The sequence below is a fragment of the Coffea eugenioides genome, chromosome 5 (assembly GCF_003713205.1).
Source record: "Coffea eugenioides isolate CCC68of chromosome 5, Ceug_1.0, whole genome shotgun sequence".
NCBI classification, from domain to species: domain Eukaryota; kingdom Viridiplantae; phylum Streptophyta; class Magnoliopsida; order Gentianales; family Rubiaceae; genus Coffea; species Coffea eugenioides.
In genome coordinates this window covers 13,153,495-13,177,177 of record NC_040039.1, presented here as the reverse complement: position 1 = coordinate 13,177,177, position 23,683 = coordinate 13,153,495, and the positions used below count along the sequence as shown (strand labels likewise).

General features: G+C 35.0%; 1 protein-coding gene across 2 annotated transcripts; it reads left to right on the top strand.

Annotated features, from left to right (window-relative positions):
• The first annotated feature begins 7,619 nt into the window (after positions 1 to 7,619).
• LOC113772495 (protein CLT3, chloroplastic-like) lies at positions 7,620 to 22,823 on the top strand. 2 transcript variants are annotated; one of them, XM_027317105.1, is made up of 12 exons: positions 7,620 to 7,782; positions 7,878 to 8,010; positions 9,275 to 9,751; positions 12,986 to 13,131; positions 14,503 to 14,540; positions 16,020 to 16,135; positions 16,782 to 16,878; positions 16,966 to 17,001; positions 17,427 to 17,477; positions 17,558 to 17,681; positions 18,499 to 18,568; positions 20,224 to 20,310. In XM_027317105.1, exons 3-11 carry the CDS (start codon positions 9,300 to 9,302, stop codon positions 18,561 to 18,563), a joined length of 1,125 nt encoding a protein of 374 aa, XP_027172906.1. In that variant the 5' UTR covers positions 7,620 to 7,782; positions 7,878 to 8,010; positions 9,275 to 9,299; the 3' UTR covers positions 18,564 to 18,568; positions 20,224 to 20,310. The 2 variants fall into 2 exon arrangements, with proteins under 2 accessions (XP_027172906.1, XP_027172905.1); XM_027317104.1 differs by lacking the exon at positions 18,499 to 18,568 and adding an exon at positions 22,315 to 22,823 and having other exon boundaries at positions 7,627 to 7,782; positions 20,224 to 20,349.
• The last annotated feature ends 860 nt before the right edge of the window (positions 22,824 to 23,683 follow it).

The following is a 23,683-nucleotide window of genomic DNA, read 5'->3' as shown; positions in this document are numbered from 1 at the left end:
GTAACTAACACTTTTCAAACAGTTGTGATAAATTTTCAAACACACTAACTTCTCAATAACTAATTTGTAACAGACTTCAATCACACCATAACAGTATGCTAAACTAACTGTTTCTAAGAGTTTTCAAATGCACTTTGACCAATAAATAAGTGAGTATCAACCTACAAACACACATTTAAACAGCAATCATTTAATATGGAGGTATGTTTGAATTTTGGAAACTGTAACTTATCTATTAATTATAATGACTAACAGTCTCCAATAACATTCAACTTTCGTCTAAATAATCACTCATGTAACAAGTTACAAACACTTCGTAACTAAAATTCTTCAATTACATCACCTGCATTAATTATGAAATAGCTTTCTGGTAACTATTGTACAATAATGTAAAATAAATTTCGTGACTAACGATCCGCGAATATGGAGTTGTGTATTCAATAGAGCAAACTGTAACTTTCAGGTTACTATTTCGTGACAAACTTCAAGCACACTGTAAACATTCTTCAAACATACTAATTTTTAATCTATAAGTTTCCACATTTTTTCGTAACAATTTTTAAACACACTGTAACTTTTCAATAACTATTTTGTAACATTTTTCCACTGCAATGTAACTAACATTTTTCGAAACACACTAACTTCTTAACATCAATAAAGTCATACTTTCATAATATGCCTAATTACGTTTCTTACATCAACTTCATATGTGTTTCATATCGGACAGGGTATGACAGTATGCTTAACAAGTTTTCGATGATGACAAGCCAGAGTTCAGACCCGTGTACGTAGCATCATGATGGTATAAACACAGTTACCGTATATGATAATAGATGTTACAGTCATACTACATGAATTACAACCTTATGAATAATAACAGTATACCAACCTTTCCGCTTTCGACCATATGATCGCAACTTTCGTGGCATTTCTTGCTCAAGCAGATGTGACGTCGATGCACTGGCGTGCAAAGGTGGTTGCACCGTACATTGACCCTCTTCGGTAGGTTCTATGACGTTTGACCTGTATTGCTCCTGCTCTTGCTCTTGAAGCTGTATAATGCTTCCTTGCACAGTTGTTGTCATGGTGGTCCCTTGTTCCAATCCGCGACTGATGTTATCGGGTACGACTGATGAGGTAGGAATTGGATTCTCCACGTCCATTACATCTTCATTCAGCTCTGGATCTTGGATACCTTCAATATTTGTCCTCGTATTGGCATCGTCTTTCTCGCCCTGCGCTGCATTATGCTCGTCTTCATCAGACCCTTCCGCATCAATTTCTTCAGCATCATCATCCTCGTCATCTGCCCCTTCTTCGGCAGATTGAAATTCCGGCTCTTCTTCGGTATCAGGACTCTTGTGCATTGTATAGTCCTCCTGTACATGTTTTTTTCCTTTGTCCAATGCTTCAGTCCCAGAAGTGGAAGCTTTTGCTCTCGGCTGAGAGGAGAGGATTTCTGCAATCTTCAATATCCTTCATTGGCTACTAACAGCAATGTTATACAGCTCATTTAGCTCAGCCTGCAGTTACATGATGAAATTATCAATCCATAAATGAGCCACATGCTCTCAACAATTTCATACAATACAGGCATATACAATAGTACATTTACGCAAAGGTTCTTAATTTAACATTTGAATTGCGGCCATAGGTTCTATAACTGTAACTTATATACTAAAAAATAAAATGGTCACCCGGGATCATTGAAACTTCATACATTTATAACATGATTGGCCAAGAGATCACTATATTTCTGTATTTCCATTCATGTGACTTAATTTTTAATAACTCTCTAGACAGGGATGTAATATTGGGATTGGTATCACATATTAACATGATACTACAACATGAATGAAGTTGATAGGCCTATCAATAACCAATAACGTTGCTTACAATATGCAGTAATTACGTCTAATCAAACAACAAATTTCATTAAATCATGGAACAGACCCACTTACACCGATATCGGCGTGCCCGCTGTTCATCAGCATTCCTACCAAATCAGGGGGTAGTTCAGTACTCTGCCCATCATATTCATTATCTTCCGGATCATGTTGTCCAATCTTTAACAACAAATTAAACCAACCATTTCAATAGAAAAGCCACGCAATACATAGACCACTACCTTTTATATGAAATGAGATCAATAATATATAACATTTTACCAGTTTTCCTTTTCCATAAGCTCCAAGATTTTTAATCTCAAGTGCATCCCTTTCAGAGATCAGAGCATCTGTCCATGCCTTAGCTCGCGGAGTAGTCCTCGACACTTTATGCTTCAGTATTTGTACCCGATCAAGATAATGAATCTGCAATACAATACAGTAATTAATTCAACTGTAGATAAACTTGACCACACTGTTAAAACATCATCGTAGACGCATTCATTTGAGCATAATCTAATCAATCCATCGCACTGAATTTGATAAAATGTGGAAATACAGACAGTAGTTATGAAGGCACGCAAAACTAATTGACTCTCTGGTGCACTGTGTAACAATTAGAGCATATTTTCGTCATGACTACAACTATCTAATCTTACCAGCAGAACGAAGATACAACCGCCAACGTATTGGTGCTGCTTTTCACTTTTCTTTTGCACCTCTAGCACCTTATTGCATAGTACGATCCTCACATACTCAGCCCAGTTCAATCTGGCTACCCTATCAACCAATTGCGTACAGTTCCAAACCTTTATTTTGTGCTCGGCTCTAGTGGTTGGAGCCAGTAGACATCCACAACAAAATGCCACGAATAGTCTTAAGAATTCTTCCCCTGCATTCATGGCTACCAACTCATTTGGGAGCTCATTCCATTTGTATGTCCTACGACTTGGTCCACTTCCCCCAACCTCGGTTGTATCGGTGTCTTCAACTGGAACGGGACCTTCGTTCGGGATCCCCAGGATTAAACTGATATCCTTTGACGTTAAAGGTAGCACACCATCTCCACCAACATTTAAACTGCTCAATGTCGGATTAAAGTTGTCAACAAGCCAGGTAGCTATGCCACTAGGAATCCAGTGACACTGTATGTCTAGCAGCCCTCCAAATCCTATGTCTCTAATCTGCTGCTTCTTAGTTTCATCGATTCGTGAAACTAAACTTGACATCTGCTTTGGCGAGCATCGGATAGTGTACTTCTGATTCTACACCATTTTTTAGATATATGCATTAGACTAATATAAGTTTCATTAAATGTTTGATGAATCATGCCGTGTATTTACCTTGATTTGAACCCGTGTTTTTCGCAATATCGGCTTTCCTAGACGTTCCATTTCTTTCTCATACTCTTCTTTCTCTTTCAAATATTCCTCCTTTCGCTTCCTCATTTCTTCCTCACTCAACTTATTATATGCTGCCCGGACAATGTCATTGTACTGCATTGAATAAATAAAATCAAAAAACACGTTAGACTAAACACAAAATAATTGCTCGTTTCACTATTTTTCCCTTAGGCACCCCATCGGTTCAATGATTCTTCAGTTTATTTTGCTAGGACAGCATACCTCAGTCAGCTTAACACCCTTCGCCGAAACCGTGTGTTGATACTCTTTCCTGTCCACATTCAAAACTCCAAAGTTATATGTGCTATTTAGTACCATTATTTTTCCCTCATATTCAATAATCTTACCTGAACTTCATCCATGGATTCAATGGTGGGACTGGTTCTGCGACCTCGCTTGTTCCCGCTGTAATCAGTTCTTCCTCCCCACCTAAACGATCATTCCTTTTACTTCTTCTTTTCCTTCCCATCCTTCCCCTGAACAGTCAACATTGTAATGCTGAATAATGATGCCAAGTCTAACCTGCCAAGACCTTACGCAAGCACTGGCCACTTACCTATTCGATGAAGTGGGTGCTGCACCGTGTTCTGTACCACCACTTGTTTCGGCGAGTTCTTCTCTGTCTGCTTCCTGAAGTGTGCTTCCTGCTCGCGTTCTTGCCATTGTAAACTAATGTTTTTAACAAACATATTGCACTTCAGTTCCAAAATTTTTTTTCCAACCACAGTCATAACATATCATGAAGTACTGCTAAACATAATATATGAGCATCAAATATTAGTCACGCTAGTTATAGTACAACCTGTAACATTTTTTCTCACACTCAGTAACTCATTCTTCACAGTTTGTTATTTATTCCAACTGCCACTAATCTACATAATCTGTTGTTCTACCTATCAGATTGTACTTCATCCATCAATTTCTTCTTCTATTTATTATGCTACTGTACAATACCAATGCAGTAGAATAAGGGGCCATCCAAATTTATAGTATCTTCATGAAATTCTATAGACCAGTTCTATTATTGTAACTTCTGATCTATTACGTGTAACAACTATCAAAGATGATGTCCAACCACAACAATTATTGTACAAGTAATCTTCCTTTTCACAATTTGTTTGTCTCAATACCAAATTTTCTGGTTAATTATCCCTCATTTAGTCATTTCATAATCTATTCCCCTGCCTATCAAGTTCAATTCAATCACATTCTCCTTTATTTATCACCCTCTTCAACAATATGAATGAAGCAACAAACCCGTTAAACAATTTTACGTCATTGTTCATCCAATTTTACAGTGCACTTCTCCTAGTGTCACTATTAAATGACTGCGTGTAATGACTATCCAACATGATGTGCACCTACAATAACTAGTAAGATTCTTAACCGTTATTCCACACTAACTATGCTAAACCTCATGATTTGTTATTCCGTCTGTCTCACATTGCCAACTTATAACCTACTCTCGTACTCATTCACTTCCAACCTAGAAACTTGTCTCTCTTTATGCAAGTAAACCAATAACCTGTAACATCAATGTAAAAGAAAATATGAGAAGCACAACTGAGTACAAAACATTAAAACTCTGTTATTTCTCTGTACCTGTTAAACCACAACATGTAACAATTATCCAACAGTGTGTTAATGCACACGCCCTAATACAATAAACTTACACCAATCAAGACACAAATACGACATCTCAATTTCAAAATAACATTTTCATTAGCAAGTATGAGACGCACAACTCAGTACAAAACATTTGAACTCTATTATTTCTATGTACCTATCCAACCACAACATGTAACAATTATCCAACACTGTGTTCCTGCACACGAACTAATACAATAAACTTACACCATTCAAGACCCAAATACGACATCTCAATTTCAAAATAACATTTTCATTAGCAAGTATGAGACGCACAACTCAGTACAAAACATTTGAACTCTATTATTTCTATGTACCTGTTCAACCACAACATGTAACAATTATCCAACACTGTGTTCGTGCACACGAACTAATACAATAAACTTACACCATTCAAGACCCAAAAACGCCATCCCAATTTCATGATAACATTTTTTCAATTATAATCTGCACCCATTTTTTCAATACTAACTCCCGAACCCATGCACACATTTTCTCAAGCAGTTGTGCCGCACGATTTCCCCCTTCTTTCCCACTCTCACTCTGTCATGCTCAAAAACTAACACATAATACTCCTATCATGCTGCACTTACTCATTACTATACACAAAATTGTGCTCACGTGATATCCCTCTAAGCGATCATCATACTGTACGCCAACAACATCCACAAGTAAGGTCCTTCAACAAGCATGTCAATTCACACACGTTACTACATCATCGTAGGACTCCCAAAAATTTGAATACCTGACTGATTTTCGGTCGTTCACTACTCCCGCGCCTACGATCTTCCCCTCTTCAACCTTGGGTTCACCTTTCTTCTTCTTATAATAAATCCGAATCACCAGAAATTTGTCCACCACTCCACCACTTCTTGCTTCTCCTTGCTATTTTTTTCCGTATCCAATGTTGCACTTCCACAGCTTTTCGCAATGTCACGCCAGAGAGTGTTGCCAATCTCGTATTTTCCCCTCTTATTTCTCCCTTCGTGGCTTTTCGCAAGCAACTGCTTCGTCTGGTTTGGGTGGGAGTCCAAGTGCGCCTTTTCATTTTCGAGCTTTGGCTTTGGGCGGGACTTTGCTTACTAGTGGTCATAACGTTCCGTTTCTTGCCGTTACAGTCAGCAGAGCATAACCATTTTTTTGACTGTCTCACTTAATAAAACGACGTCGTTTTGGGCCAAACTGAAGCCTTTTGACGTGGTTTATTTCTGGCCTTACCTTTCTTTTTGTGAGACAACAGCTCGGGAGCGGTCGTCTGAGGACCGCTCCTGCCCCGTATCCCTAATTTGACCTCCTTTTCAAGTATTTAATGTAACAGTTTACTCTAGTTGGTTAAAATGTATAGGTTTCCAAACCATAACTAGATAACATATAAATTCACTTGGACGCGGGGCAGGCAACTTAACAGTATAATATTTTTTTTTAACGTTTCACAATTCTAAGTTAATTGTTTGTATATCTTTATAACGTAGGTGTGACATTTTATTACTGTTTATATGAATCTCATACATAATAATTACATATATGTTATAAAATTTTATAAGTATTCAGGTAAAATTACACATTATCCAAAAAATATTATACCATCCAAAAGAATTCGTGCCCTTGATCCCAATCTGCAGGTCCATTTACTCGCTCACAAGGGTTTTTTTGCATTTAATCCTTTTAACTTTTGGGATAATTTCAGAAACCTCCCTTGAGATTTTTAATAATTTCAGTTAGCTCTCTTGAAGTTTTAACAATTACACATACCTCACTTGTTATTTAAAATGACAATACTACCTCTTAAATATTTTAATGAAATTCCCTTATTTGTTATTTTTATACTTAGAATGACTTTTAAAATTATTTTTTATTCCTTTTCCTTCTTGTTCCTTTTTAAAAAATTTTTGCTAATAAAACTGTAAAACTACCACTATTACCTTTAGTTTCTATTGTAACCAAATATCGAACTAGTGATTTTTTTGATAAATTAACTTATATGCAATCCAATGTTTTTGCTGACTTTTGTTTTCTATTTTTTGGCATTAAAATTAACAATAAATCAAAAGAAAATGACCCAAAATCACTACTAAATTATGATAATCCCACAACTCGAAAAATTCATAAACTCTAAATGAATTATTTCAACATTTTCTTTTTTATCTTATAAATTTAAATCCAAAATAAAATATCATCAAAAGTATTCTATCATAGTGATAAAATAATTATTATAGTTATTTATCAAATAGTAGGTATTGATATGAAAATTTTGGTACATTTTCTTATAATTATACTAGATAATTTTATAATATTGAAAAGTAAATTAAAACTCATTACACAAGGGTATTTTTGAGTATTTACTTAAAAATTTGATCAAGTAAATAATATTTTAAGATTTTATTACTAAAACTATCGTATTAGAAAAAGGTAGATGTAATTTTTCAAAACTTTAAAGAAGTTCAGTAAAATTGTCAGAAAAACCTGAGAGAGATTTCTAAAATTATCCCTTAACTTTTTTTCTTTCTTTACTATACTTCACCATGAAATCCAATCCAGTTTCTTTACCATGCCTTGGTACGCAATCCAATGCAACGGTAAATAGTTTTAAAAGAGTTGGTGGGCCCGTATAAAAGAATTGGCAACTGGAAACTGCTCCCAGGTTGCCAAGGTGGCTACGCAAGATTTACTTCGCTAATTATTTCAGGGCTGCTCTCTGACGTGTCATTCATTGATGCTGACGGCAACCAGCACTCCATAGATTGCCGACAGCTATTCAGATTCCCATTTTGGGAGAAGAAGGCAGCGAGAAATGCGCCAAGTCCGTAGCCCCAAGCTCCGATTACCGTCAGTCCCCGCCGGCGCCGGTGAGACCTCCCTGCACTGTTTTTTTTTTTTCCATGTGTTAAATTTTAATCTCCTGAAGCTAACTAATTTTTTGTCATTTCGTTTTTGGGTGAAGAACAACTTTTTGGAGCCAACTTTCAGCATTGAGATTGCAATTTGATATACAACTACTTGCGAAGCTTTAATTGCTTGAGAGATTCAGATTTTGCTGGATGCGAACTACTCGACCTAAGATTGTAGGAGTACAGGTAAAAGGGAAAAGGAATATCGATTTAAATGTATGAATTTCGTGTTTTCTGCTACTTTAATGTGCTCATTGTTTAGTTTTTTAAATTTTAGACCAATGAGATTTTGTGTTGTAATATCCGGTGCCAATTTTCTGCTAGTTCTGTTATGCTGCAGTTTCTTTGTCCTTCAGTTTGACAAAAACTATATAATTTGTTAAAGTAATTAAATGCATGAATCAGCTCTGAACTTTGTTTAATCTCGTTTAATTATTTTTTGAATACTTATTTAGTTGATTTAAGGAAGATTTATTTACCTGCCAGCAATGAATTTCTTGTTCCTATTGTAATTGCAATTTGGAGATATAAATCAAGTTGTTATGGATTCATAATTGATGTACCATGCAGTAGTCTAATGAAACAATCGTGATATGGCATAATGGGTTGTGCGTGCTTAACAGGAAGACTGCTACTTGTATGGTTCAAGATGTGCACCTAAAATTTCATGGTTCAGGAATTAAGAGGGACGTCTGTTAAATATACAAGGTGCTATATCTGATTGGGAATTTAGATGTTTTTGGTTTGATAGCATGGAGAGCACTTAATTTGAATTTGTTTGATAGTTATGTTGAGTGTAATGAATTTGATGGTGCTACAGCCAAGTTTTTTTTTCTCAAGAACTTGGATGCAATATGGATATTTTGTATCTAGAAGTAGGATTGCTGGGAATAATCGGAATTTAACATTTCGATTGACAAATTTGTTTACCCAGAGGAAAGAGCTTGTTTGAGAAAGTTTTGCCCTAAATAGGAGTGAAGATTTATGCCCAGCTGTCACATATAGCAAATTCTAATGGGTTAATTGTGAAAAGTATTTTAGATGCTACCTTAAATGACATGGATATTTTGAAAGGTTTGTCATTTCAATGTACAGGCAACTAATACCACATGAATATGTTCCAAACATAAGTGGGAAATGGAATCAAATAACCATTCTGTCCTTCCGATTCCCATTAAGCAAATGCACCTCAAACAGAAATATCACATGAATATGTTCCAAACATATGAATAGTGGCAACTAATGCCACATGAACATGTTCCAACCATAAGTTAATGGGAAATGGAATCAAATAACCATTCTGTCCTTTCAATCCCATTAAACAAATGCATCCCATATATGCATGTCTCCATATCGTGTCCTTTTTCCAATTGGATTTAAAATTCGAAGCAATAGAAACTTTTTTTGTTTGTGTGATATTGGCATTAAAACTTAGGGTTCAACCACGCAGGTGCCAGTCTCTTTTGATTGACACTATGTCGGCTTGTTGCCGACTGATGGCTTGCCGTGCCGTGTCAACAATTGCAACCCATCATATTTCATCTCCACAAATTCCCATTCATCTGTGCCAATTGTCACGTTTCCCAACAATTCATCAACATTATATACAGCGTAAGATTGTTCTGACATCGAGGCAATGGGTGATTGAGGCAGTAGGCAGTGGAGGAACTGGACCGGATATTGGAGCTGCTGATGGTGAAATACATAAAAATGGGAAGCGTTGTTGTTCTTATCCAGTTGAGGAGGTGGAGAAGGGGAGTAAGGAAGAAGAAAAGTTTGCTAATGAGAAAAAGGATGGGATGGTGAAAGTTGTGGTTGCAGCTGTAGCTACAGTGGTGCTGGGTGTAGGAAATCGAGTTCTCTATAAGCTTGCTTTGGTTCCTCTTAAGCAGTATCCCTTCTTTTTAGCTCAATTGGCCACTTTTGGGTACTTCTATGATCTCTCTTCCTTTAGAATTGATGATTAATGTTACAGCTTGGTTTAGTTCAAAAGTATATTTCTGTTTTGTTTGTATTAGGTGTATCAGCATGATATATACTTGTGTGGAATAGAGTGAAAAAAAATTGTAAAATTGTTTATCCGCCTTCAAGGCAACTCATTGTTTATCCTAGGAAGAAAATTTTTTCTTCTTTGTTGACTGTTATTTTTTGCTTGATTACTGAATACAGCTGTGGTTTTTCTTCTGGGGATTTTGTCAATTAGTTTAGTTTAAAAGTATACTAAAGTTTTGTTCGCATTATGTGTATCAGCATGATATATACTTGTCTGGAATAGAAGGAAAGAAAATTGTAAAATTGTTTCATCCATCTTCAAGACAACTCGCTGTATATCCTGGGAAGAAACTCTTTTCTACATTGTTAACTATTAATTTTTGCTTCATTAAATATGGCTGAGGTTTTCCTTTTTGGGATTTTATCAATTACTATATTCCAATAGTGTGAAAGTAAAATTTGTTGACATCCATCACAATTTGTCATTTCCCACACACTTATATTTTAGTGGCCATAAATGCTTGCACTTAGAGTTAAGAACAGGCACGTTAGTGTCAGAGACTTTCAATTGTTGCATGATTCTACCACCAAGTGATGCAGTTGACATTCCATGCATAATCAGCTAGTTTGAAAATTTAACCATGTCCTAGCAGCCAATATTGGTAAAAAAAGAAAAAAAATCTTTCTCCTCGTTGCCCAATATATCAGGTCTACTTGCCTGCTTATCTGCTAACTATTTGGTTTGAGAGCTCAAAAGCCTAAACATTTAATCTTTCGCTATATAAGCATCTATTAATTTGATAAATTAAGTGCAAGATATCCACAGTTACAAATATGAACGTACAAGTACTTGCATATGTATGAATGTCTGTTTGTGGTTGTCTATGTCAAATATAGATATTACTCTGGCCGTTCAAGCATCAAATAATATTGCTGACCTTTAATATTATTTTGGAATGACATGGCATGCTAAGATGAGGACGTTAAATATTTGTTTGTCTGGTTTTTCTAAATCAAACAACTGAAATACTTTTGGGAAATCTGCATAATAGTGGATAACTTTGGAAAGATTATAACTATCATTCCTTTGTGAGTTGTAATATCGAGATTGTTTTCTTTTTGACTTTACCTTTAGGGCAGAATGTATTTCTCCTTTCGCTTTATCAGTATGTGCAAGAACTTAAACTATTGTTTGAGAAAAAAATTATTGTCACACGAGACATATGCTATTCATACTCAGCATGCTTAACAGGTACAAGTAAATATATGTTTTTCTTATATGAATAGTCTACTGAGCACTCGGTAGTGTTAAATGTCAGAAGGAGAAAGAAAGTTTGTCTACAGGTGGATCAATCACGTTAGAGTCCTCTCCTGGTTCTAGTAATTAAATTTAGCAGATTGTCTTTTTATCATCTTTGCTTCATGGTTTGGAAAGAAAACTTTTAAGTTATGAACACTCATTACAAAAGCGATGCTTTTCCTTTAATTACATGTCCAGCCTTTAATATTTGGATTATGCCTACTTTTGTGTTATAGACTATGATACAATAACTTGGTGACAGCACCACGGGATTTCTTCTCTCTTAGTTCAGTTCTGTGCAGACGATGTTGGATTAGAAGCACAATATCCTAACTTGTCTCTCTATATTTTTCTACTTGTCCTGCTTCCTTGGTCATTCTTTTGCATTAGCTTATCCTTTCCAATCAGCTTAAGATATAGATATTAAAGTTCAACATTGACAAGGATTTAAGAAAAAATTTAGTTACTCTCAGTATGCCCCAACACTATTGTCAGCCACGTTTAGGATAAAAATAAGTGGTAAATCCTGAAAATAATCTACTTGAACAAGCAAGTCTTAGAGTAAAAGAGCTTTCATATTGGAATTTCTTTATACTATTGTTTACTTCTGTTAGTGATGGCATGCTATTGTCAGACAACTTTTTCATAACTACTCAAGCTCCAAATGATTCTCTTAGTGACCCCTTAGATCAGATTCTTGAGTCTTATTTTCTGCCTTTTCATCACCATTGATAGGTCTCTCCTGTAAGGCTTTCCCTTCTGAGAGAGTTTGAGGTCTTAGCCTCTCAAGCTTGCCTTCATTGTGATAATAAAATAACTTCCGTTAGCATCTTGGTATCATCTATCACCATTAGAATATAGTCATAATAGTCTCAAGGAATCAATCCCGATAAGATTTGACAATGGAGTTTCTTGTTTCTGTTCTACTAATAGCCAGCTAAAAGAAAGGAATAGAGTTTTGTTTGACGGGGTGATGGTTTGGTGTAGAGTAGGACTATTGCATGCTTGAAACTAGAGCCACTATCAAATTAGGTTGTTCATCATATTAAAGTAAAGTTAGTAATGAAAATCTTTAGTGTTTTCCATCCATCGCATTGAGGACTTCTCCATTTACTAAGCTACATATGCTGTTGGCTCAAAACTCCAAGTTCACAAATGGCAGTAGTCCTCCCTTTATTCCAAATGATTGATATGTTGAATAACATTGAGCCTCGTTAACATGTTATTTATTTCACCTATAATACTGTAGGTGCCCTGTTCACATCAAAGTTTTCCTGTTCCATTTTGTGAACAAGAGTTACAAGTAAGGTCAGTTTGAGACAAATTATGGAAGTCTAGAAGAGCGATGATTATGATATTTTAGGATAAAGAATAAGTTAAGATGACAGAAGAAGTACGAAAATTGTCACTAGTCTTTGGACATGTAAATTTTGATACCACTTCAGAGTTTGTATAGCAATTAGTGAGGAACTACATTATCTTTTCTCTCTTTTCTGTAAGTTCCAAAGAGAGCTGAAATGTGGATTGACTTGTAAGGTTGTTCCATTTTCACATGGATGTCTCAAATTTGGCAATGGAAGCCATCTTCTTATTCAATTGAGGTAAATTGGTGCATATGCTGCCCTTCTGGTTGGTTTTCCCTTATGTTATTGTATGTCTTTCCTAGTCAGTTGATATTTAAATGTTCTAAGAAACATGATAATAGGGCTGGTTCTTATGTATCCATAAGTTAAGTATATTTTCAATTTTTAGGTCACACTCCATTTTTAGGAGAATTGTAAAATCAATGATCTGCGAAGGATGTTTAACCTGTTTATTGTTGACCTTGTATTAGACAGCTAAACTTTCTTTGTTTCATTTGCATAACAGGTATGTGATTGTATACTTCTCTATTTTGTTTCTCCGATTTCGTGCTGGTAAAGTTACAGTCCAAATGCTTGCTTTACCAAAAGCTCCTTATCTCGCTGTTGGTTTGCTAGAGGCTCTTGGTGCTGTATGTGGAATGGCAGCTGGAGGTATGGTGTACGTATTGTATATGTATCTTTCTTCCTTCCTATTTTATTTGCTCTGTAAAATCAATTAATGAAAGCTCTTCACCTCCAGATACTTTTGTTTGAGTGTAGTCTTACTTTTTCTTACGAAGAAATTACTTGGAGAAATTAAATTGCTTCCTTCCTTGACTAATAGGTGTGTTGTACTAGTTAGTCAGTGAGACAATGTAGTGAAAAGAAACCATGAAAATACGGCATCATCCATTGTTTTGACTCGAGTTGGAAAATTTAAAACCTTGTAAATGTTTTGAGGACTCAGTTTGTTCTCTTTTCTGATTCTGACAGTACAGAACTGCAGCATTTTGACTTACCCTTGTACAAGCAGCTTATAAAGAAGAAACTAAAGAAGAAAATCGTGAAGCACTGATCAACAGTGCAGACATTGCTAATATGGTATCTCATCATATGCTCAATTCTAACCAAACGAGGTTTTATGTTATATGACTCCGTTTTAAGCATATTCGATGCCACTTCTACATCAAGAATCGTAGAAATAACTCTGTTTCTGTATTCTTTGTAATTGATTATTGAATTGAACGGTCAGTGACAAAGTGGACTACCAAAGGACTAAAGGCAAAGTAGGTCATAAGTGTTGGCTTTTTGAACTACCTGGGTTGTTTGTTTAGCATGTGCATTTAACTGGTAAAACAGTAGGCAAGAAAATTCTCTGGTGATAGTACTTATGATAAGCCTTTTTGAGGGGTAATTCCGAAAGTCCTCCTCCTCAGCTTTTTTTTTTTTTGGGTAATTTCATGATTCGCCTCTCAAAATTACATCATTGGTAAAGCACCATTGTTGGAGTCTTTTGAAGTAGTAGTTCACAAGAAGATTGTTTGCTAACAAGAAAAATAAAACTGCAATTTTGCTTTCTGCTATGTATATACTTTTACATTTATGGTGCAAAATTCATCTAACATAGCCTTCCTACACTTGTTTAGATCATATTGTTGGAATCTTTGATGTATGTCTTAGTAAATTTAATCTTCAAGAATTGGTAATTTGTGTGAAGTAAACTGAGCTAGGAATTTGTATTCATGTGCTCTTCTGAAAGTTTTCAATTACTCTGCTATACTTTCATTTGATTAAACATACATGGTAATGTGCAAGTGTTAATTGAACCTTTTTATTTTACTGTATTGTTGGAATCTTTGATGTATGTCTTAATAAATTTAATCTTTAAGCATTGGTAATTTGTGTGAAGTAAACTGAGCTAGAATTTGTAGTTCATGTGCTCTTCTGAAAGTTTTCAATTTTACTCTGCTATACTTTCATTTGATTAAACAGCCACAGTAATGTGCAAGTGTTAATTGAACCTTTTTATTTTATTTGAAACAGCTATTCTTTCTGGGGCAGCCATTCCCATATTATCCCAGGTACATATAATTGACAATGTATCTTTCCCCTGTTGTATTATTTCTCTACTGTACTAAAAGTAGATTGCATCCTACCCCTTGTACTGAAGTTTTGATGAGATACTTTTTACCCTAACATTTATCCCCTTCCAATTGATGTATATTAAATTTACAAGAATTGCTTCCTACCATGCCACTGGATGCTTGTCACAAGAGAATGTCGATAAAGCTAAAGTGTAGGTAAATTCATTGATTGGTAGTAACTAAAATAAAAGGAAAAAGAAAAGAGTAAGTGAAATGATTACCTTGTATCTCTGGTTAATTTTATTTTTATTTTTCTTATTTTCCTCCTCCCAATCATTCATTATCCTGCTTAATTGTCCTCACATTTCATCTTCTAGTGAAGGCAAAGTCAACTAACAGAGACAACATGAAGTAGTAATGATACGCAATGAAAAGGAGTGAGTTTTGAAAGTACAGAAACATATATAACACGGTTAAAGCTGAAATGTTAAAAAGTGGCAAGTAAAGAGGTGAATTGGTGGAAAGTAAATCAAACATCTTTGAGCAACAATCAAAACTCTAAGCACTTTCATTAATGCAACTTTGAGCATGTCCAAGAACAAATGTTTAAAATTAAAAGAATGACATAATATGTCTTATCTCGCTTTTGTGCTTCATTTGTAAGATGTTAAATATGACAGCAAGCATTTCATGTTTGTTTTTTTAATAATAAGTATATCATGCAACTAAAAGGACACATTTCCTGTCTAGTATCTACATTATGACTGAAAATATATCAAGCTTATCCATGACAGCTTCAGGATTTGACTGCATGGTGCCAGAGATCATGCATTAAAGAAAGAATTAAAGTTACTTTTGTTATCTGATCCAGTTATACATGATGTAAGGTGATACAGTAAATTTATTTGATATGAACCACTTAGAGGCAGACTTGTTTATATTTGTGGGCAGGTTAGCCATTTAATATTTTCTTGTACTCCAGAAATTCATTTTCCTAGGTCTTATGCTCTATTGACACCTGAATTAGTAAATAGAGCATTTTATGCTATTTCTTAGCCATTGTGTTACCTAGAGAAAATACTTTGTAAACTAGCCATATTCATTGTTGCCAGTTCCTATTTAGAACATTGAATTCATTGTCTTCCTATGGCAAGCCATGGATTAAAACTGATTGAAGATGGTGTAAGAATTTGCAGACAAATAAACAAGTAACTAATTCTGTACTCAATCTAAAATCTGCAAAAAGATTCTGAGAAACGTGAAAGCTATTGGTTTGAGTTTCTTTCTTTAGCTGTTTGCGGGACCTGCAGTAATCATTTGCCCTCAAAATTGCGAATTAGCAATAATTCTTTCAATTATCCATAATAGTGGATTAAAAAGTTGATAAAGTAATTTTAAGGTGAAACTTGTGTCTTTGATAATATGAGCAGCATAGAAATTGGAATCTAACCTCATTATCCATTCATAAATTTGCAGAGCTTTCTTGTCTGGCAACTTCTCTTGTCCTTCATTTTTCTTGGTAGAAGATATAGATTCAACCAATTACTCGGGTGCTCTCTTGTAGCTGCTGGTGTGATAATAACTGTTGCAAGGTAAGCAGCATGGTTATCCATTTGTAGAATATATGTTAACTGGAAAGTTGGTTAACCCCTTTTAGCATCTGGAGCTTGAATTGTAAGATGTAGATGTTTAAAGTTTTAATAGATCCTTTTTTGAAATGTAAATGCGGTCTTGAATGGTAAGTGTTACTGACATATATTCCTTTAGAGCAGGGTGAAAACTCTGTCGTAAAAATGTTTCTTTTGGTTCAAATTTCTGGGCTTTCAGTTCTCTGTTGCCCAACATGATTGAAATACTGTTTATGGAATTTTGTGTTATATGACAATTAAGTCTCTGCTTGAATTCCAGGAAAAATGGTACATGAAACGATGTTCTGAATGTATTTTTTTTCCAGTTCTTTGGACATAGCTGGATGACTTTAAGATATGAACACACCAGATTCTGATCTCAAAATTTTCAGAAGATTATAATTATTTAATGATATTTATTTGCAGCCTAGCGTATCAATTACATACTATGTGCAGTGAGAGGAGTCATGTAGTTCTTTTGCTCTCTGCAATCAGTTTCTGTAGTATAGCTTTGTTCATGCTGTAATAATGTATACCTAACTTTACTTGATCAACTTATTCCTGTGACTAATGGAAAAAGTTTTCCCCCCCATTTCTCCTTCTTTTGCAGTGGATCGAGTGCCGGTTCCTTGATGGAAGCTGGTATATTTTGGAGCCTTTTGATGATTCTTTCTTTTTTGTTTCAAGCTGCTGATACAGTCTTGAAGGTTGATAACTTGCTTTATGGTTGTTAAACTTGCCTTATGTTGATGGTTGTCTACCTTTCTCTTACAGGCTGCGGTTTTTATTTGTAGGAAATAATTTTTTTAGAATCTGCTAAGAGGTTAAAGGTAATTACTCTGAGAGCATTAATGCTTTTGTGCTTGTAGTCTTGTTATACACTTTCTTTGAACAGTAATCCAATTATTCAACACAATGAAATTGACTTTTAATCATTATTTTAGCAAGCGTCAATGTTAATATATTCAGTTTTGTCAGTATGGATTCATTATTAAATAAACATTATATCATGGTGCGTCTCTCTCTCTCTCTCTCTATCGCTCCCTATAATAGCATTGGGTGCTTCTATTTAAGTAAAATATTCTGTGGCAAATGAAAATGGTCATTTTGTGCAGTTTAATGCTCTAACAGCAAGACGTATTATAAAACTCTAGAAAGTAAGTGTTAGTCACCCATATGTAATCTGTTTATTTGGGCGGGTATGACAATAAACTTGAGATAACCTAATAGTGGAGTCATTCCATACTACTTGTAGGGAGGATCAGTGGATCTCTTTGTTGTGAACTCCTTTGGATCTGCATTTCAGGTGAGCATTTGCATGTATTGGGCTGTTAAAGGTTGTCAATTTATAGTAGAAGCGTAAAAACATTCTTATAATTTATGCAGGCAGTTTTTATTTGCCTTCTTCTCCCTTTCTTGTCGAAGTTATGGGGTATTCCATTTGATCAACTTCCATTATATGTTAAAGATGGTGCAGCCTGCTTTCTGAACATTGGCACTGGATTAGGTGGTAAGTTTTTTTAATCTTGTTATCAGCATCCCTTCTCAACAAATATGATACCTTTTATTAAATTATAATTGTTGTTCAACTAGCTCCTTGTACTTCTTTCTGTGACTCTTTATATCATGCATGGATATTTACTTGTTCCCATATTGCTTGCTTGCTTGCTCTCTCTCTCTGTATGTGTTTGTGTTATTTGGGCTACGTTTGTCATGAAGTAATTCAACTACATATTTTCGAGCCTTAAAAGATGCTAAAGGTTAAATTTAAAGTGCCAGTTAGTCAAGAGAGATGCACGACCATTATCGTCATAAACAAGATTAGAAGTGAAATGTAACACATTTGACATTTTTTTAAATTGTTGAAGATGTTGATAGATATAGAGTTCCAAAATTTAATAAATATATTGGAAATTTTGGGAATGATCAGGACATTTTGATGAAATCCATTCTTCTATTTGATGAATTTTGAAGTTCCAAATTTAATCTTTAAATGAAACCATTGATTATTCTTGGACACTATGCCCTTGCCCACACACCGCCCCCTGGATTTTAAATTGCAAGATCCATGATCATACCTGTGTATATTATCCGAGATTCTCCAAAGTATCTCAAAGTTTCTAGAATTAACAAATGAAGGTCTCAGATCTGTAGTTGTTTCTCACTTTTGCATTCCCAATGACTTACATTTACTTGAGGGGATGTCCTAATTCTCAATGTATATTGTCTGAGACTCTTCAATTCTATTAAATTCCACGTCTTGACTGACTGATTACATCAAATTAATTATTGTTCCTGTGTTTTACATGTCCTAAACTTAATGAGAGGCGATAGTGCGGCAATTTCTGACTTTTCTTCAGTTACAAACCTTTTCGTGCCAAAGTTTCTTTAATGAAGGTATTCTCATGGTTTCTTTATCTGTTATGTGCAGTTTGATCACTTTATGGTACATATGATACCTTTTTTATTTCTTATTCTACTCTTTCCTTTAGAGTCTCAAAACAATTGAGGAACATTAAAAGTTCGTGACCCTAAAATTCTAACTTTCAGAGTTCCTTTATCTGACCCAAAGTTCTATTGCCCAGTCCAGAGAACATTAAGCTTGCCCAGTGGCAAGTCCACTAAATTTACCCAATTCCACTGGGCCTGCTGAAGCCCAAGCTGAAGTTGAAGAAGATTTATGAATTATTTATTTGCAAGCCTATGATTTGATAGAAATTTTGTATCCTTTGCCTTCCACAGACTATTTTTAACTACCAAACACCTGATTACCTGCTGTTAAAAGTTGGCTCTCTTTATATGATTCATCAAGCCTATCTGAAGAATTCATATTGCTAAGCATAGATTTAGCTTTTTAAAGAAGAGATAGAATAAGAAAAGGAAGACAATATGTGCTCTTGTTTTATGCCTCTCCTTTGGTCCCAAAGATTTCGTCACATTTAGGTTTGGCATTGAGTTTAAGAGAAGTCTTTGGGTAGTCAAATTTCCATTTGTCCACATACGGTACATATAAGATAGAATGAATGACATTTGGGATGCAAGGTTAGTGGGACTGAGATAATATGTAATTTGGATGTCAACTGATTCCTCTGAGCTTGGACCATAGAATCCCGCCCCCCCCCCCCCCCCCCGGGGCCCTCTCTTAAAAAAAAAAAAAAAAGCAATATGCATTAATTAACATGCGTGATTTTATATAATCCTTTTTCCTTTATTTTTCATTTTTTTATTTTTTCATTCATCACTTTTTCTAGATTTGACAAAGAATACACCCTGTAACCTTTCTTAACAATTGTTTGCTCAATCGACACTTTGCAACTTTTTTATTACTACAAAAGATCTACCAAAACTAAACTGGTAGATAAGTTGCTTAATAATATTTAGCTGTAATGATCTTAGTTATAGAATGATATATTAACAAACTAAATGCCTAGATGTTCATAAGTTGTTTTTGTGCTTACGTGCATTTTTATGTATGCGAGTTGGCATACTACCTGAGGCCATCAAATAAAAGCATGGTCAGACCTTGGACGAGGAAAAAATGCCAATATAAGACCTTGTCAATTTAATTATTTTACTGGTGATGACACTCTAAATCAACTTGTAAGCAGGGACATGGTTAAACTGGGTCAAGGCATGGAGAGAGCATTAGCATGATGCTTCTGATTTAGTTGATTCATTTATTTTAGCATGAAGGATAGAATTAATTTGAGTAGTTCTTATTGAATCGGTAAGATGATGAGTAGGAAATGCTGAAGCTTGATTTCTAGTGTTTCAACTATTGATTAACTAAATTGAATGTTAAAACTTGCAGGCTAAAGGGCAGAAAACCAACCATTTGTACAGGATTTACATACGAATGCATTACCTAGTTGGCATATAAGTGAATAACAACTCAAAAAATGACACATAGTGTTTGCGTTTTGTAATCTCTCTATTTTTTAACCCTCCTCGGTTCCTTCACTTCACTTTTTTTCTTTTCCCTTTTTTCGCTTGATTGCATTATGCTCCAGAAAATGGATAGCTAGTTTTATCTGTTTTTTGACTTATGGCAGGATGTGATGGTGCACCCCTACTGCCACTTCTCTTTGTCATTGTCAACATGGGTTACAATGTATCATTATTGCACCTCCTGAAGATCTCATCTGCAGTTGTATCTTGTCTTGCATCCACAGTTTCAGGTATATTATTTTTGGTCTTAGTCAAACATCTTGTGCGTGGTAACAGCTAAGGAGCTACCAAGCTAGTTAATTTACCAAGTTTTTGAAACTTGTTTAATGGTGTTGACACAAAATGCAAGTGATTGTTTCAACCAAGTCATGTTTTCTGTAAACAAGTTTTCACAAGTTGTTTAACATTGTTGAGACGATATGCACGTCATGATATCAACCAAGTCATGTTTTGAATGATGTAGACACAATATGCAAGTCATGTTTATTGCAATCGGTCAAATCTGTTACAATGAGTACGATCTAAAGAGCTACCAAGCTTGTTTGTTTACCAAGTTTTGTGAATTTTGTTTAACAATGTTGCTAGGATATGCAAGCCAAAATTGTGGTTGGGTTCCCACAATATCAACTAATCAAAAATGAATTAGATGAATTTAAGCTTCTAAGAATTTGTAGCTAAATACTCGATGCCATGGGATGCTTGTTGGCTTTGGACTGACCAGCTTGGGATACTCTAATAGTGTATATCATTCTCCAACCCACTGTACATGTCAACCATCTTCTTCTAAAGTAGCTGATGGAATTGAAGACATGCTGGCATGCTCGTTAATTTATTTGTCAGGCAGAGATTCATGATCTAAATCCCAATTACACCAGGAGAAGATGCTATTAAGATTTACTTGTGTGTATTTAAAAAAAAATAAAGATAAATCTGTTTCATTTCTGTTACAGAGAGAAAAGTACAGACAATGTGTTAGAGAATCTCAAGCCACTTGTCCCTTTCAGCAGCTTTCAAAAGAGTGGGTTAGGTGAATTTAGGAGTTGATTTGTGCCATATTTTGAGCTCGATCCTAGTTTTGATGAAGTACGAGAAGGATCCTGGCCTCAGTAGCTAGGTGGTAGCAGCCCAGCTCCAATTGGAGTTAGTTCAACTTCATGCATGCCACAAGTGTTTAGGCGCATTCATAGATAGAAGTTTAAGACTACTTTTCTTGATGTCTGAGGTTTTTGTTTACCAATGCCTAGGCTTGAGAGGATTAGGTTGTGCATATCCATCTATTGACTGAATTATGGTTTTCAGATTATGGATTTCAACTTACTGATCATTGGAAATTATGGTATTTGGCTAGGTTTAGAGGATTTGGATTTTCATTGTCTGATGGAAAGGCAGCAAAATTTTATAAAACAAGGACAAACAATAACCATAGTGTTTGATAAATTATAACGGAAGATCAGATCAAAAGATAGATTTGAACAAGCAATTAAGTCTGATGAGCAAAATGGATGTAAAAGTTGACAATTTCATTTAACTTCGTAAATTTAGTTGCAATAGTGCAGGCTTTGTTTTGATCTGATAATCAGGAAATAGCTTACATTAGTCGAATGACAAATAGTAGGACACAAGAATGCATGCGGTTATTTACCGTTATATGCAATAAATATTTGTACATGGTTTTGGCATTATGAACTACAATTGCATGAAAGTTCTGTTGAATCACACCATGTCAAATTGTATGTTCTTGTTTTATCTCTAGTTTCTTGGGCATTCAATCGGCAAATATGAACCTTAATTTCAACCAGATTGTCTCTTCGGTCTCTTTTGCGTGAATGGTGGCTTGTCCTCATAATGAAGACCACTAAAAAGTTAATTAAGAGCTTGTTGCGTTTATTCCCTGCTGTAGTGTTATAATCACAGGAGAAGATAATGATTCCTGAATGCATCTTTTCCCTTCCTATTACCCATGTATAAACCTCCAGATGAGTATCATATATGTTTGCTTAAAGAGCACGCACTTATGCTTGATATCTTTTGGGGTTTTCTCATATTTTTCAATGTAATGTTTTCTTTACACAATTGTTTAGATTTTGTTCAGATATGACTTGGTAGTTCATCCTCTTGTCCAGGGCACTTAATTACTTTCCCTTTTTTTTAAAAAATATTTACAGTTGTGCAACCAATTTTTTCCCTTTTTGCAGTGCCCATATCTGTGTTTCTGTTCACATTGCCGCTGCCATATCTTGATGCTGCAGCCTCCCTTCCACCTGGCTTTATAGCAGGTGCTATTACCCTTGTTGCGGGCATGTTTATTTATTGTTGCAAGCCATCTATCCGTCCCACAAAATGACATCTTCGATGACCCAAGATATATTATTAAAGCTTGGCGCATTGGAAAGGTTCTTAGCAGTAGAGTATGTTGTTATACAACCACATTATTTACTTTCATCGGCAAAGCGGTTGGCTCGATTCTTGAACGCTTGGCCTAGGACATCCATTCAAATTACTAATTTTTTTTGCTGTGCTGCAGTTGTACGTCATTTTCTTATTTAAGCTTAACCTATTGTGTCGTTGTGTTGGCATTTGGTTTGTAGTTGTACGACGAATGTGGGGAAAATGAGCGTTTATAAAGGGATGCTTTTCCTTTTGCACTATTAACATTCTTGTTTAATTGATGATGCCTCTTCAGTAACATACCATATTGAAATGACAGGTTCCTTTATCGCAGGACAATGTTGCCTTCATGTACTTTCCGTAAATTTTGACAGAGTGCACTTGGAGCCTCTTTTAATTTAGAAGATACATTTCGATTAGTTTATGTAGCTAATCTGTGCACGCAATCTACATTTTTTTTACAATTACTCTGTGGTACATCAGGGCATAATAGATAATTAAATTTTGTGACATTAAGGCTTTAGTATGTTCAATGGATCTAGCGTTTCCATTTTCACTGAATTTTCAGTGGTATTATTGCTTGAATAGAATTTTGGGGCTAAAATTTCTGTGGTATTTTTTCCTTGATTACAATTTTAGGGATGCATTTTTTCATGCCGTTTACAGCTACATTGGCTGAATTTGCATTTGGTAATGTAAAATCAGTAATTTGTTTACTACCAGTCCTTGGAATCCAACCTCAAAGTGTTTAGACAACACATTTTTCCTGCTTCTTTTGCATCCTTCTTTGACGGATGTTTGCGGACTTGAGAAATTTGATACTCGCCTCCCAAACAATACCTATAATACCTGGCAATTTTTTTTAATATACAATTGTTGGCATAAAATTTATAATCGCCACCTCCAGTTTCTATTATTGTTCAACTTAAACATTATCTTATACCTTATTACTAGCATATTCTTCTCATTTGTTTTAAATTTTACAAAATCTGACTATGGAAAGTGATTATAGTTTATAAAGAAAAATCCGAACCAGCAAAACTACTCTTTGATTGATTATAAATTTTAGCTTTTTTTAACTATTAAAAAAATTTATAATCTAAGTACAAAAGTAAAAGAAAGTGTCACAAAAACTTATTTTTCAAAATCAGAATCTATAATTAATTAAAATAATCA